General features: G+C 32.5%; 3 protein-coding genes across 5 annotated transcripts in view; 2 read left to right on the top strand and 1 right to left on the bottom strand.

The window, feature by feature from the left end:
- Nucleotides 1-884: 884 nt before the first annotated feature.
- LOC140806567 (uncharacterized) lies at nucleotides 885-3,441 on the top strand. 2 transcript variants are annotated; one of them, XM_073163121.1, is made up of 3 exons: nucleotides 885-1,329; nucleotides 2,319-2,473; nucleotides 2,655-3,441. In XM_073163121.1, the coding sequence occupies exons 1-3, from the start codon at nucleotides 1,107-1,109 to the stop codon at nucleotides 3,327-3,329; spliced, it is 1,053 nt and encodes a 350-aa protein (XP_073019222.1). In that variant the 5' UTR covers nucleotides 885-1,106; the 3' UTR covers nucleotides 3,330-3,441. The 2 variants fall into 2 exon arrangements, with proteins under 2 accessions (XP_073019222.1, XP_073019221.1); XM_073163120.1 differs by having other exon boundaries at nucleotides 886-1,329; nucleotides 2,652-3,441.
- A 127-nt stretch (nucleotides 3,442-3,568) lies between these two features.
- LOC140806566 (probable serine/threonine-protein kinase At1g09600) lies at nucleotides 3,569-7,260 on the bottom strand. Its single transcript, XM_073163119.1, has 7 exons — nucleotides 6,262-7,260; nucleotides 5,271-5,873; nucleotides 4,944-5,171; nucleotides 4,688-4,788; nucleotides 4,469-4,553; nucleotides 4,059-4,388; nucleotides 3,569-3,972 (listed from the first exon to the last, which is right to left on the bottom strand). The coding sequence occupies exons 1-7, from the start codon at nucleotides 6,730-6,732 to the stop codon at nucleotides 3,823-3,825; spliced, it is 1,968 nt and encodes a 655-aa protein (XP_073019220.1). The 5' UTR covers nucleotides 6,733-7,260; the 3' UTR covers nucleotides 3,569-3,822.
- Nucleotides 7,261-13,514: 6,254 nt separating this feature from the next.
- The window catches only part of LOC140807411 (11-beta-hydroxysteroid dehydrogenase B-like), a 69,444-nt gene continuing 68,510 nt past the window's right edge, over nucleotides 13,515-14,448 (top strand). For both annotated transcript variants that reach the window (XR_012112691.1, XM_073164246.1), the window contains exons 1-3: nucleotides 13,515-13,744; nucleotides 14,072-14,264; nucleotides 14,349-14,434. Coding sequence is in view for 1 of the 2 variants with exons in the window: in XM_073164246.1 (XP_073020347.1) it covers nucleotides 13,559-13,744; nucleotides 14,072-14,264; nucleotides 14,349-14,434 (465 nt within the window). In the remaining variant the exon portion in view is untranslated. The remainder of the gene's footprint in view (nucleotides 13,745-14,071; nucleotides 14,265-14,348; nucleotides 14,435-14,448) is intronic.

The raw sequence follows: 14,448 nt of genomic DNA on the forward strand, positions 1-14,448 counted from the left end.
ATTCCGATTATATACCCAACTATCCGAAAATTGGCACCAAATCGGGTATGGCCCAACTACCCGGCCCGATTGCTAAGTTGCATCAAATTTTGAAGTATTTGGTCCCCATAGGGATGTAAACGATCCAAATCAAGCCGAACAGTATCAGGCTTGAACTTGGCTCGTTTAAGATTAATTCAAGCTCGAACTCGAGCTCCAGCTTGATTCGAGCTTTTATCATCTGGCTGGAGTTTGGCTCGTTTAAGATTGATAGAGCTCGAGCTCAAACTCGAGCTTTATTCGAGCTTTATCATCAAGCTAGAATTCGACTTGTCTTGAAATTACTAAACTGGTGAAAAGCTCGAGTTTGACTCGTTAAAAGCTCGTTTATCATGTTAATCAAGCCGAGCTCGAGCTTGGTTTATTAATAGCTCGTTTATCATATTTAACAAGCATCACTTGAGCTCGGCTCGTTTTCGAGCTCGTAAAACATACAATTGAGCTCGAATTTGAGCTTGATTCAAGCTTATTAAAATTAAATATATATATGAACTAATTTTATATTAGACATACAAGTTTAATTGTTATTAGTATTAATATTTTTACTTGTCAATTCAACAAATTAGTCAAGCTCGAGCTCACGAGCCACCTAAACGAGCCGAATTCGAGCTCGCGAGCCTATTAACGAACATGTTTGCGAGCTCACGAGCCGAATACGCTTAGGCTTGAGCTTGGTTTGATTAAGTTGTCGAGCTCAAAATCGAGCTTGAGCTTGGTTTGATATGATTAACAAACGAACTCAAATAAATTTTTTATCGAGCCGAGCTCTGAATAGTTCACATACAGTTTGGTTTGTTTACCTCCATATAGGTCCCCACGACGAGACACAATAATCTGAACCTTGTACCACTCCGCTAGCTAACTTTTAGATAGCCTCACCCGTAATCTCCACTGGACTGTGTACGCTACGCTGTGCGAGCGAGTCAAACCCCTTCACTCTCTTTGATATTTGTATTATTCGGCTAAATTGTTCAGCATATTCTTCTCATCCTTAGCACAGAACTCGGGAAGGGGGGCCAAGTTCTTTCTTTCTTTCTTTCTTTTTTTTATCTATTGATTTGACGATCATGGATCTATGGTGTGTGCAAGCTAGAAGCAATGTCTTTCTCCTGAAAAATTCTTTTACGGAGAAACCCATTATTTGGAATCCCATAAACACTTCGATGGGCTTGGATTTTAGGGTTTCGAGGAAGGAATCTTTATCGGGTTCTTGTAAGAACAGATCGGTCATAGTCAGAGCCACGGGGAAGAAGAACCCAGGAAATTTCAATTCTCCGTCGTCTAATTCTGGTAAAAGTTTCGATTTTTAATTTATTTTGGCTTTTTTTTTCACCTCAATGTTTATCTTTTCGGTTTTGTTTGAGTTGACTTGGGAAATATACTGAAGGTCCCATCTTTGATGGTTTGATATGTTGATTTGTGCAGTAGATTTACTGCTGATTAAGTTTCAGAAAGATACTGAAATGAACTTGTGAATGCTGGGAACTGACTCTAAAGCAATTAACTTGTGGCCATTGCAAATTCGATAGTCTAGGTAGATTTGGTTTGAGATTCATATTTGCAAAAGAGGATAGCATGCATGGCACATGTCGGAAATGGAGAAAGTAATTTCAAATTGTGTTTGGTTATAAACTCGAGAGAATATCATCTCAAATGGCATGTCTAAGGGGTGGTACACGCTCGTGAGTTTATAAGCTACTCTTTATTAGTTTTATGTTTGATAAGTGATATTTGTTAGACAAACTCTTAGAGAAGAGTTGGAGTAAGATCCTGATGCATTCTGTGCTTGTTATACTGTGAATACTTTGAAATGTACTTCAATTTTTCTCAAGTCTTGCGTGAGGTAGAAACGCATTATGCTTCAAGCTTTTAACTGTGGTGGACTCGTCATATGGATTATTACTAAACGTTAGGTTGATTAATTCTGAACTAGCTAAAGATTTTTATAATATTGCTTCTATTTTGTAAGTCTACAACCAATGTATATAGTCTGTATTAAGCTGTTTGGTGGTACTTTATTATCTATCGCATGGAGGCACTAACACTAGCTCATGGAAGCTTGGTTTTTAAGTTGCTATGATAACTAAATGAAATCAGATTTTCATTTATAGAGACATCTTTCTTCCGTTGGTACTCTTATCTCTCTCTCTGAAATTTGAAGTTTTTTCATGACTTCTTAATTCTGAAGCCATGATTCTCTCATTCTTCTTTGATATCTAGTGTTACTGTGAGAAATACTATTACAAGTGCTATTCAATTTGAAGTTTTTGCATCTGTAGGAAATAGTGATCAGTCGAAACCTGGAGGAGATGGTCCAGATGGGAAAAATCCTTCTGCTGGAAAAAACAAATCTAGTGATAATGACTCCCAGAAATCTCATGCTAAACCCTTGGATTGGAGAGAATTCAGGGCATTGCTCTACCTCCAAGAGCAGGTAGTATTGTTCTTTCTCAAAGGTTTGGTTTACCAAGACTTGTTGAAGTTTTATTCTTTAGGCCTTGGCTGTGGAATTGCTTCATTTGTCAGGCTTTAAATCCAACTGGGTTTAAATTATGTAGTTTTACCATTTGAAATCATCATCTTATGGTAGGATTCATCATGTGATATTATAGCAGGCAGAAAATGCAGATTCCGCTCGTAACGAAGAGAAGGCGACTTCTGGTTCGGTATCTCTTCCCCTCAAATGGGCACACCCAATTTCGGCACCTGAGAATGGCTGTCTCCTAGTTGCCACAGAAAAGCTCGACGGAGTTCGCACATTTCAGAGGACTGTAGTTCTTCTTCTCAGATCCGGAACAAGGAATCCACAAGAGGGTCCATTTGGGGTTGTTATAAATCGTCCACTTCACAAAAAAATGAAACACATGAATCCCACTAATATTGAGTTAGCAACTACATTTTCAGACTGTTCTTTGCATTTCGGTGGACCCCTTGATGCAAGTATGTTTTTGATAAGAGCTGGGGAAACTACAGGACATCCCTGTTTTGAGGAGGTCATTAATGGAGTGTATTTTGGTTCTCGAAATACACTTGATGAAGCGTCAGGATTGGCGAAGAAAGGCACTCTTAAGTCTCAAGATTTCAGGTTCTTTGTGGGATATGCAGGGTGGCAGCTGGATCAATTAAGAGAGGAGATTGAATCGGATTACTGGTATGTTGCTGCTTGCAGTTCAAATATGATATTTGGTGGTTCACAGAGTTCCTCGTCTGACGGATTGTGGGAAGAGATTCTACAACTAATGGGTGGTCGTTATTCTGAATTAAGCCGCAAGCCTAAGCAAGATCTGTAGTTCGTTGAGTCAAATGATGTATTAAATCAAGAATCTTCCATGGTAATGGAAACGTCTCATAAAATGTACAGGACTATCTTAAAAGATTAAATAAATAGAGGTTTTTTCTTTCCCCGTTTCTTAAAAATTATGTTGATGTTAATGCGTACTACCACTTATAGCACAAATTACATAACCTCTAGAGGTGACAGTTGATGCGAGTTGCATCTTGCTATCATATTTATTCGGACTTTGGTGTTGAGGGAAATTTATTATTAGATATTTACATTGGCAGGTAAACATTGAAAAGATGTCAATTGTACATTGCAGTATACAACAAAAACACCTCAGCTCGAGTCGACATTCAAGGTGTACACTTTACTGCATCAGCAACACGTTCAGAAGTCTGAAACATTATTATTTTATATCTCTTCCATCTCTCTGACTTGAATTCTTTCTTGGGCATTAATGCATCAAATCTAATGCCACTCCATTTAGTTGTGTGTATACCTTACTAGTAATCGTAGCATTTCTTTTTGCTCTTAGCTTTGCGCACAGCTTCTTGAATTTGTTTTTCATGTTCTTTTAACATGTCTTCCATGTTCCCTCCTGGAGGCATTAATGGCCCAGAAAAATGCATCCTGTTTCTCTTTGGTACATAACGCTGAAAATCATGGAAAGCCATTATGGATTAGTGTTTATTATCGATATATACACACATATATAAAGTTGCTAGTTTTGAGAACATACTATCGAGCCATCATCAGACGTGGAGTCAGTGCACTTTGAACGATGATTTGACAAGTCAACTGTTGACTGCAATTGAGAGCCTTGTCTTGTGAGTTGTACACCACGTCGGCTAGAGCTTAATGAGCGGACAGGCACAGAATGCTCTGTATCATCATCACGCATTGTTTTAGTCCATGAGTGTTCTGCTGCAGCACTGGGATGAATCACTGAATTTGACTGAGAATATCCATTCTTTAAATCATTTCCTCTGAGTGGCGGTTCGATTGGGAAACCCGTTCCACTTTCCTCCTGCGGGTTATACTTGTAACTGGTGCTCTTATTGGATTTCCCCTGTTTGTTTCCCCAAATGACGATCAGAAAATTAAATGGAATAACAACTTCATTGAAATGCGCAACAGTCGAAAACGGACCTGTTCTTCAGGAATAGGCTTCGATTTTCTTGAATTATTGCGAGCATATTCATTCCCCCCACCTTTAACACTATCAGCTCTTTGTCTGTATTTGATGACCAAAATCATATCGTTAAAAACAATCCTGGAATAGGCTGTTTATGATGATAGAGCCTGATCTCTGGACTCTGTGTATACTTGTTCTTGAGAAAATGTAGAATAACACTTTTAGGTACTTACTTTCTTGCTTCCTCTTCTCGAATTTTCGCGTCAAGTTCCTTACTTGGAGGATACTTGGGTAAGCTAGATGGATCGCTGGGAAGAGGTTTTGATGTGAAGAACTGAACCAAGAAACAAATCCCAGAATTTTTGGAACAAGTCAGCCGTAAAAACCAATGAAATTCTTGCAGAGCACAACCAAACAGAAAACTGAAGATTGTATTAGCAGCGCAGGAAGCTTAGTGATGTAAACTGATACTAGAAACATTGGTTTTACCTCACTTTTGAGGGCGGAAGAAGCAGTACCCCTGTTACGTGGATCAATTGAAAGGAGTACATCTACGAGGGCCAAAGCTGATGAAGGAAAGTCCCTGAAACTGTCAGCGAGACGGCACTTGTACAGTTTCTGTGACTTAAAGCTACTAGCATGCGGTAATTTTGTTTTCTTCCAATATTCCTCTGTTGGCGAACCACATAGCTTGAATATCTTGTGCATTTGCTCCACCTAACATATGGATTTCATATTTTGACTTGGTGACATTTAGGTGATAAGTTCATTAAAATTTGAAATACACACATTAAAAAAAACTTCTTTGCTATATACCTCTGTTCTTCCAGGCATGATAGGCTTCCCCGCGAACAACTCAGCAAGAATACAACCAGCGCTCCACAAATCAATTCCGGCTCCATAGTCTGTTGCACCTAGCAATAGTTCAGGAGCTCTGTACCAGAGAGTTACCACACGACTAGTTAACGGTTGTTTCTGGCCAGGCTCGAGAAATGTAGCCAAACCAAAGTCTCCAATTTTGAGGGTTCCATTATTGTCAACCAGAAGGTTTGAACCCTTAATATCTCGATGAAGAACACCACGACTGTGGCAGTGTTGTAGTCCCCTGAACATCTGCTGCATATAACATTTAATCTGCGGTTCTGTAAATTTGACCCCGGGAGAAGCTAGAAGTCCAGCAAGATCGTGCTCCATGTACTCGAATACGAGGTACAAGCTTCCTGAAATCCTTGATGTCACCAACGCTTCAAGCTTCATAACATTTGGATGGTCCAATCTACGTAAAATACTGATCTCCCTTGCCATGAAACGAACACTCTCTGGGTCCATATTAACAAATCTGACCTTTTTCATTGCTACAATTTTATCAGTTGTTAGGTCGCGAGCCCTGTACACACTACTGTATGTTCCTTGTCCAATCTACATAAATAAAGCATTTTTTGGAGCATATTAGATAACCTGAATCAAGCTTCATTACCCAGATCCCACTCCATCAAAAAGAAATAAATAAATAAACATATAAACCAGGTAAGTCAGTCGAGAAAACGTGGATATTCCAAGAAATTTTCTGTGCTTCATCAGTACATTTAACATATAGAACATCATAATGCTAATCTTACAAGTTATGACCGTAATTTAAGGTCAAGGATGTAGTGAATTACAACTAGCACTAAATATAAACAAACATTTAATATTTTCATCAGATGCCATCATACCACATTCAGTGAAAGGGATGATTTTTCAGATAACAAATGCTGAAAATTCCGCTGTAAGTTTAGAAGTGAAATGAAGAACTTATATGACTAACTTTGTTGATTTTCTCGTAGGATTCTGCACTTCGAGGAACCCAGCCATGAATGGCCTCTCCTGCAACAGAAGCAAGCCACGATGGCCATCCTGCAGCAGCATGCTCGCCTCTGGCACCATGCGGCGTATTTTCTATTCTAGACATTTTCTGTTGCATTCCATTGACTCCTCCAAACTCTAAGGTAGAACGCCTTTGGTGCCCGTTTTTTGGCCTTTCAATGATCCTCGTTTTCCCATCATCCTCAACGTTTAAAGCTGGTGGGATACAACTCGGGTTCGATTCTAATGTTGTTTTTGATCTTGAATGAAGAGAGCCTTCATTCTTAAGGTTACCTACTCCTACTATAATCTCCTCTCCTTGCAAGGGAGCTATCATCTGTACCGAATACTTTTTGACCTCTTGTTCCTTGGCCTTTTCGTTCTCAGCAACATAATCATTCACATTTGATCCTCTTGAACAAAGGCAACCCATCTTCTCTGTAAAAAAAATTTCTTATATAATATGTACAATCACCTTCCCCAACATGAAGTTTTACAACATATCATGGTGTCCCCAATCAGAAATCAGGAAAAAAGAACAACAATCTTGATAATTCAGCTCCTTGATTCTATCCTCTTCAAATCCAAAGCCAATAATTAGATTGCTTATAATCCCGGAAAATGAAACGTGCAGAAGGGTTCGAAATTACATACAATATTTTATTCATCAAGATGGGTTAAAAACGCTTGTACAAAGAAGATTGCAGCAGAAAGAAGAAGCTTGAAATGATGAAACAATCTCAAAAGCACACATGCAGAAGCCTTTAAAGGTCAAAAGCTGATCAGACCAGAATCCAGCATTACAAGAAAAGGTTTTAAGAATTTCTAATCAAAGCATATATAGGTACATACACAAGTATAATGTATATATATTGAACCTACCCCTAATGGATTTACAGGAGTTCAAGTTAAGGTTTGAGGTGGCCTGATGAAAGATTTTGGGTTTCCAAATTCTATTTTGGTAGTTTTGCTGGCTAATGTCGTCCAATTAAATTAATTAATAAATATATTTCTTTTTCTGTCTCAGGTTATTAATCATCCAACCGGGCAAGAGCCTAAAAATGAGAGGCACCATTGGTTTCCAAGGTTTTGACAAAATATTCTAAAAATTTGAAATTGTCAGAATTGAGCAGTAAACTAACGTTGTTGTACACATTTTCTTAAATGGATTTACTTCATCAAATAAGACTATATTGTTCTAACAACGAAGACAAATACTTTTAGATTTTCTCAACAGATATATTTCTTTCCTCGCCAATTTGCCGACGTGCCTCGCATTAAGACATGGGACCTACGTTGCCAGCTAAACGTATGACTTGGTATCTCAGTTAATTAATGAGTTAATTAATTCGATTATGATGCACTCAATTATTAAAAGTTCCCATTATTAAATCAATTATTATCTATATCTATATCTATATCTATCTATATCTATATCTAACATACATATAAATATACCACTTTCATTTGTGAATTTCTTTATATGTCCTTGTTCATTTATTTAATTGAAGTTAGCAAACAAATTAATAGGTTATCTTAAAGAGTTTTTTTGTAAATCATTGTCCATATTAAATGAATTTGGACATTAATACGCATTCCTCTTTCTTTCCTAACTTTTATGCCAAAAAAATTATTTATTTAAATATAAATATACCACTTTCATTTGTGAATTTCCTTATATGTCTTTGTTCATTTATTTAATTTAAGTTAGTAAACAAATTAATAGGTTATCTTAAAGGTTTTTTTTAATTCATTGTCCATCTTAAATGAATTTGGACATTAATACACATTCCTCTTTCTTTCCTAACTTTTAAGCCAAAAAAATTATTTATTTAAATTTTCTTGTTAATTTAAGTTAGTAAATTAATTTAATAGGTTTATTTAGGAGTTTTTTTGTAATTCATTGTCCATCTTAAATGGATTTGGACATTAATACACATTCCTATTTTTTTTAAAAATTTTATACCAGACAAATTATTTATTTACATTTCTTAGTAAAATCTAACATCTAACATACATATAAATATATGACTTTTAATTGTGAATGTTTTAATATACCCTTATTCATTTAATTTAGCAAAATAAATCAATAATTTTTTAATAGATTCTTTTATAATTTATTGTCTATCTTAATGCCTTTGAATATTAATGCATATTGAATTTATCAATTTACCCATGATTTTTCTTTGTTGCTGCTAAAATTTGTTACTTTCTTCATGATTGCTAATGAATATTTAATATTTATATCTCATATTTTCTTTTATTTTACATATAAATAAGTTGGAGTGCAATAATTATCTTTGTTGGATACATCGATCGAATCATTACGATTGAGCTACTATACAATTTAAAATATTTGAGTTAATGTGTAATATCTATTTTAGAAAAGGAAAAAGTTAAACAAAATTCGCAAGGAGTTAAAAGTTAGCAAAAACACAATTGATATTTAACTTAATAACAAGTTTAAGGGTTTTATTTTAATATTATTATGATAATTTAGTTAATTAAGAGAATTTTATTTGACAGTCACTATATACACTCCATTTAAATACATTGTGATTTTGGTTTTAGAAAAATCTATTATTCTCTTAATTTTATTTTTATTGTTTTCTATTGTTAATGATATTTAGATGAAAAATATCTTTGTTAGTTTGATAGAGCTGTCATTATGTTATAATCATGTAAATTGAAAAATGTTATATAAATAAGTGAGAGTGAGTCTCATGTGAGACGGGTCAACCCTACGGATATTCACAATAAAAAGTAATACTCTTAGCATAAAAAGTAATACTTTTTCATGGATGACCCAAATAAGAGATCCGTCTCACAAATATGACCCATGAGACCGTCTCACACAAGTTTTTGCCAATAAGTGAATATATTTGATTTATCGTTATGTGTATTTTTATTTATTGTGTTTTGATATATTTAGATTTATAAATATTCATAAACAAGATGTTATTCAAACGATTTTAAAAATTATCTAAATCTCGTTAGTATATATTTCATTATTAATCACCCACGTGCATCGCACGTGATCATTCCTAGTCTATATAAATATATGAATGTGAATTGTGAATTTACATAAATGTCCTTACCTTCATTTACACACTTCATATTTAATTTTTTTTATTGTTTTCCATGTTTTTCATCTATTAATTAATGAAATTTAAAATAAATTGAAGAGAAATGAATTTTAGTATTTTCCAATCTTTACACATTCCATATTTAATTTTTTGTTGTTTTCCATGTTTTTCATCTATTAATTAATGAAATTTAAAATAAATTGAAGAAAAATGAAATTTAACCTTCATTTTTTTGATGAAATTTGCACTCCATTATTATTATTTTTGGTTTTATATGTTTTTCATCTATTAATTAATGTAATTTAAAATAAATTAAAGAGAAATGAATTTAGTCTTCATGTTTTGTGATGAAATTTGTACTCCATTTTAAAAAAAAAACTTATCTTTAATGAAATTCGAAACGATAAAATTAATAAATATTTTTTGTTTATTTTCTATCAGCTATTAATGACTTCTAAAATAAATTAAAGAAAAATGAAATTAAAATAAATTGAAGAGAAATTAATTTTAGTCTTTTCCAATCTATCAATTAATGGAATCTAAACTAAATTGAAGAAAAATAAAAAAAAATAAAATTTAGCATCAGCCTTCATTCTTCAGTAATACATGTTTATTTTTTGTTTTTTTTCATATATTAATTAATTAATAAAATTTAAAATAAATTGAGAAAAATGAAATTTAACCTTCATTTTTTTGATGAAATTTACACTCCATTATTATTATTATTTTTGGTTTTATATGTTTTTCATTTATTAATTAATGTAATTTAAAATAAATTGAAGATAAATAAATTTAGTTTTCATTTTTTGTGATGAAATTTGTACTCCATTTAAAAAAAAAAACTTATCTTTAATGAAATTCGAAACGATAATATTGATAAATATTTTTTTGTTTATTTTCTATCAGCTATTAATGCCTTCTAAAATAAATTGAAGAAAAATAAAATTTAATCACCATTTTTTGGATTTATCTTTCATTTTTTGAAATGAAATTTACACTCTATTTTTTAAAAAAATATATATCTTTAATGAAATTTAAATTAAATAAAAGAATAATGAGATTTTTGTTTGATTTCTATTTTTTATTAATTAAGGAATTTTAAATAAATCGAATAAAAATGAATTTTACATTATTATTCAAAATTTTATAGTTTTCCAATTTTTAGTAGGTTTTATGTGAAACAGTTTCATTGTTATATAGTCCTGAGAGAGGCTGACCCAGTTATTTCAGGAGTGAAAAATACTTTTTTTCACGATTCAAGTCAGATATGAGACATGTTTCACAAAATTCACTCGTGAAACAACCTCATAGAGTTTCTGTGTCAATTTTATTTTTAACTTAAATAAATTAACATCTTGAATAACGTAAATAATAATAATTAATATACTTCTCGCTTGTTTGTTTTTTTTCATCTATTATTTAATATATTCTAAAATAAATTGAAGAAAAAATAAATTTTAACCACCCGGTTTTAGAATGAAATTTAAATTAAGCCTTAATTTTTTGGAATGAAATTTACAAATCATTTTTTTTAAAATAATATCTTTAATAAAATTTAAAATAATAATAATAAATACATATTCTATTGTTTTTTTTCCCAACTATCAATTAATTTTAAATAAAATTGAACAAAATTAAATTTAGCCACCATTTTTTGAAATGAAATTTACACTTTATTTGTTTTAAAAATATATCTTTAATATAATTTAAAATGAATAGAAGAATAATAAAATTTACAATATATTTTTACAGAATGAATTATATCCTTATTTTAAAAATAATTCTTTTTGTTTGACTTCTTTTTTTTTTTTTTATGAATTTTTATAGTTCTCCAATTTTTGAATTGGTTTTATGTGAGCCGGTCTCAAGGATATATCCTTCAGATGGGTCACCGGTCAATTTACAGAGTGAAAAACAATGATTTTTCATGATTAGGGTAGGATATGAGACATGTTCCTATGAAACAGCCTCGTAGGAGTTTTTATGCAATTTTTATTTTAAACTTGAGTAAATTAACATCCATTAATAACTTAAATAAACACGACTAATAAATTTGAAAACTATAATAAAATTGTGTGAGTTTACATTTATGTCGTTATTTTCGTTAAATAATATTAATAAATACATGTCTTTTTTTTGTTCGTTTTCAGGTATTAATGAATTTTATAATAATTGAAGAAAAATGAAATTTTATTTTTGGAATGAAATTTACAATTTTTTTTTTAAAAAATTTATATTTTTAATGAAATTTAAAATAAGCGACACAATGTCAGCAGCTTAACTCACGAAAACTTCACAGGAGTTCACTCATCCCAATACTACTCTCACTGTTGCACGCTTAACCTAACAAAACTTAATGATAGTGAAAGATTTATCTTTTAGTTCGAATGTTGCTTAATATTTATGTCAAAAGTTATATTTGTTACTCACGGTACAATATTTTTTTATTATAATTGTGATTTATCGTGCAAAGCCTATACTAAGCAAATGGTGAACATAATGAGGATTGCATTGACGTGCCTGTCAATTTGCCAAATTGTAAAACCCTATGCAAGACAAACACAAATAATTGTTTGGTACAATAAGAAAACACTTCAAAAGAATCAAAATGAGTTTAAATTAATTTTATGTGTAATAATTACTCTTATATACATCAAATAAATAGAAAAAAAGAAATAAAAATGAATTCAAATCGTTTTTATGTAAAACAAATTACCAATACACAACCCAAGTTTTATATCACAATAAAAAAATGTGATCATTACTTTACTTCTTTGTGTTACATGTATAGAATAACAATCATAATTGAAGATGAGAATGAGATCGCAATAATAACATTATTTGGAAAAGTTGCAGCGTCTTTTGTTGGATGTTCTATAAGATTTCATTCAAATTCATGACCACATATAAGATAAAACAAACAAATAATTTTATATCTACATAAATATTGCATCTAACAATAAAAATTTTCTATGCAAAATTTACCAAATAACCCATATAAAGATTCTCTAAATCAACCAAGCTAAAAGCTCCACACATTCTTGTTCAAGTTGGATAATTCAGTGGAAAAACGTGATGAAGTGTTAAAAATTGTGGCAGAAGCTATTGAGATACATGACAATTATCCAACAACAAATGTCAAAATCAAGAAACGGAGATCTCAGAAGATTATCAAGCCAACTAAACAAGGCAGTGTAGCACCAAATGTAGAAAAATCAAATGAAATAAACATCAACAAAAACATGAAGACTCATGAAGACGAAGATGAAATAGATATTCGAGATGAAAAACCAATTGCCGAGTACAAAAAAAGAGATAAGAAGATAAAACCGACGGACACAAAAATATTTCAAGAAGTCTTCAAATCAAAGACAAGAAATGTGATGATTTCGATTGTAACAAAATAATTAATTATTTATCTATTAAAAATTATTCTTATTTCAAAAATAATTTAAACATATTTATATAAAATTATCATATACAAAGTATTCTGTTTCTCAACGTGCAACGCACGTACATTTTTCTAGTTCTCTTAAAATAAATCAATTATTTAAGCAACGTACATTTATAGATATTGTTTCTTTAAACTTTAATATTATTATTGTGACACTCCGAGCGAGATGAGCGGAAAGTGGTCGTCGGTTTAATGAGACAACAAGAATAAAGAGTAAAGAACGACTCTTGCCAAATTTTTCGGTTTTTCAGGTGCATAAGAGTGTAAGGGATTTCAAAGACTGTCCGGAGCTGAATTTTTTTAGCATATAATTTAAAACTCCAAAATTAAACTGCTTACGTGTTGATACACAGTCGGTGGAATCGAGCTTTGCCATTAATTAATATATAATTTCATCTACATATTTAATCATTGGATAGATAATTATGGTGACTTTGAGAATGACTCTGTGTTTGGAAATTGGGACTGAGATTTTAGATTAATTTTAAATGAATCGAGGAAAGTGAATAAAGATAATTCATGCAGAAGTTCTAAAAGCCTCGTCCACTGAGTATTCAAAACGTTTGATATTCAGAGCAACACGTGTACACAACTCCCTTCTGCATGCAAGCATGCTGTTCCACGAAAACACTGGCATACACATTCCATTTTCCACATCTCCTTTTCGAAAGTAGTTCAATTTCTTCTTCTTGGAGAATTTCTTGAGATTTCATTTTGACATGGAACTGATCAACGCTGTGCTGAATTTTTTTGTGCCACCAGCAAGCATGTTGATGCTTGCTTTTGCATGGCCGACTCTCACTTTCATCTACACCTGCGAATGGATTTACAACACCTATTTCAACTCTGAAGACATGGAGAACAAGGTAGTGGTTATCACCGGAGCATCTTCTGGGATTGGAGAGGTAAAAAAAATTTAAGTCACTCCACGCGCATGGATCTCAAGAAGCTGTAATTAAATGTCGGAATTTGAAGCTTGTATTCAAGAAATGATTATGGTACAGCTTTGCATGCATCTATTTGTTGTGATAGATTAATTTGGGTGACTAAACATTTATTTCATAGTTAAGTACCCCAGGAAGGGAAACAGAGGTCGACTAGTTTCTTTCCCAAAAAACTTTTAAGGTTCTTCCCATTATATATTAGACCATCCACTCTCCTTCCTCATCATCCTGGATTCTTGGCACAGCACACACCAACAGAATGAAGCTTGATGATCTTTGCAATTGCAGCAAATCGCTTATCAATATGCAAAGAGGGGCGCGAACCTGGTATTGGTGGCACGAAGAGAGAACCGGTTGTGGGGAATAAGTGAGAACGCGACAAGGCTGGGGGCACGTAATGTGTTGATAACGGCTGCTGATGTCGTGAAAGAAGATGATTGTCGGAGATTTATCAGTGAAACCATTAACTATTATGGCCGTAGTAAGAATCGACCAATTGTTATTCCATTCCTGCTATCATTTTTCTTGCATGTTAATTTGGTACACCCTTTCTGTCATCTTGCAGTTGATCATCTAGTGAATACAGCAAGTTTAGGACACACTTTCTACTTTGAGGAAGCTACGGACTCGGGCGTGTTTCCAATTTTAATGGTATATACGAGAAC

The sequence above is a fragment of the Primulina eburnea genome, chromosome 12 (assembly GCF_022965805.1).
Source record: "Primulina eburnea isolate SZY01 chromosome 12, ASM2296580v1, whole genome shotgun sequence".
In the NCBI taxonomy this organism is placed as follows: Eukaryota; Viridiplantae; Streptophyta; class Magnoliopsida; order Lamiales; family Gesneriaceae; genus Primulina; species Primulina eburnea.

Coding starts and splice junctions, on each gene's coding strand:
- LOC140806567 (XM_073163120.1), top strand. CDS start 1,107: ATGGATCTATGGTGTGTGCAAGCTAGAAGCAATGTCTTTCTCCTGAAA. Junction 1,330..2,318: donor TTCTCCGTCGTCTAATTCTG/GTAAAAGTTTCG, acceptor TTGCATCTGTAG/GAAATAGTGATCAGTCGAAA. Junction 2,474..2,651: donor TGCTCTACCTCCAAGAGCAG/GTAGTATTGTTC, acceptor GTGATATTATAG/CAGGCAGAAAATGCAGATTC.
- LOC140806566 (XM_073163119.1), bottom strand. CDS start 6,732: ATGGGTTGCCTTTGTTCAAGAGGATCAAATGTGAATGATTATGTTGCT. Junction 4,789..4,943: donor CTTCCGCCCTCAAAAGTGAG/GTAAAACCAATG, acceptor TTCTTGGTTCAG/TTCTTCACATCAAAACCTCT. Junction 4,554..4,687: donor CGAGAAGAGGAAGCAAGAAA/GTAAGTACCTAA, acceptor CATCAAATACAG/ACAAAGAGCTGATAGTGTTA.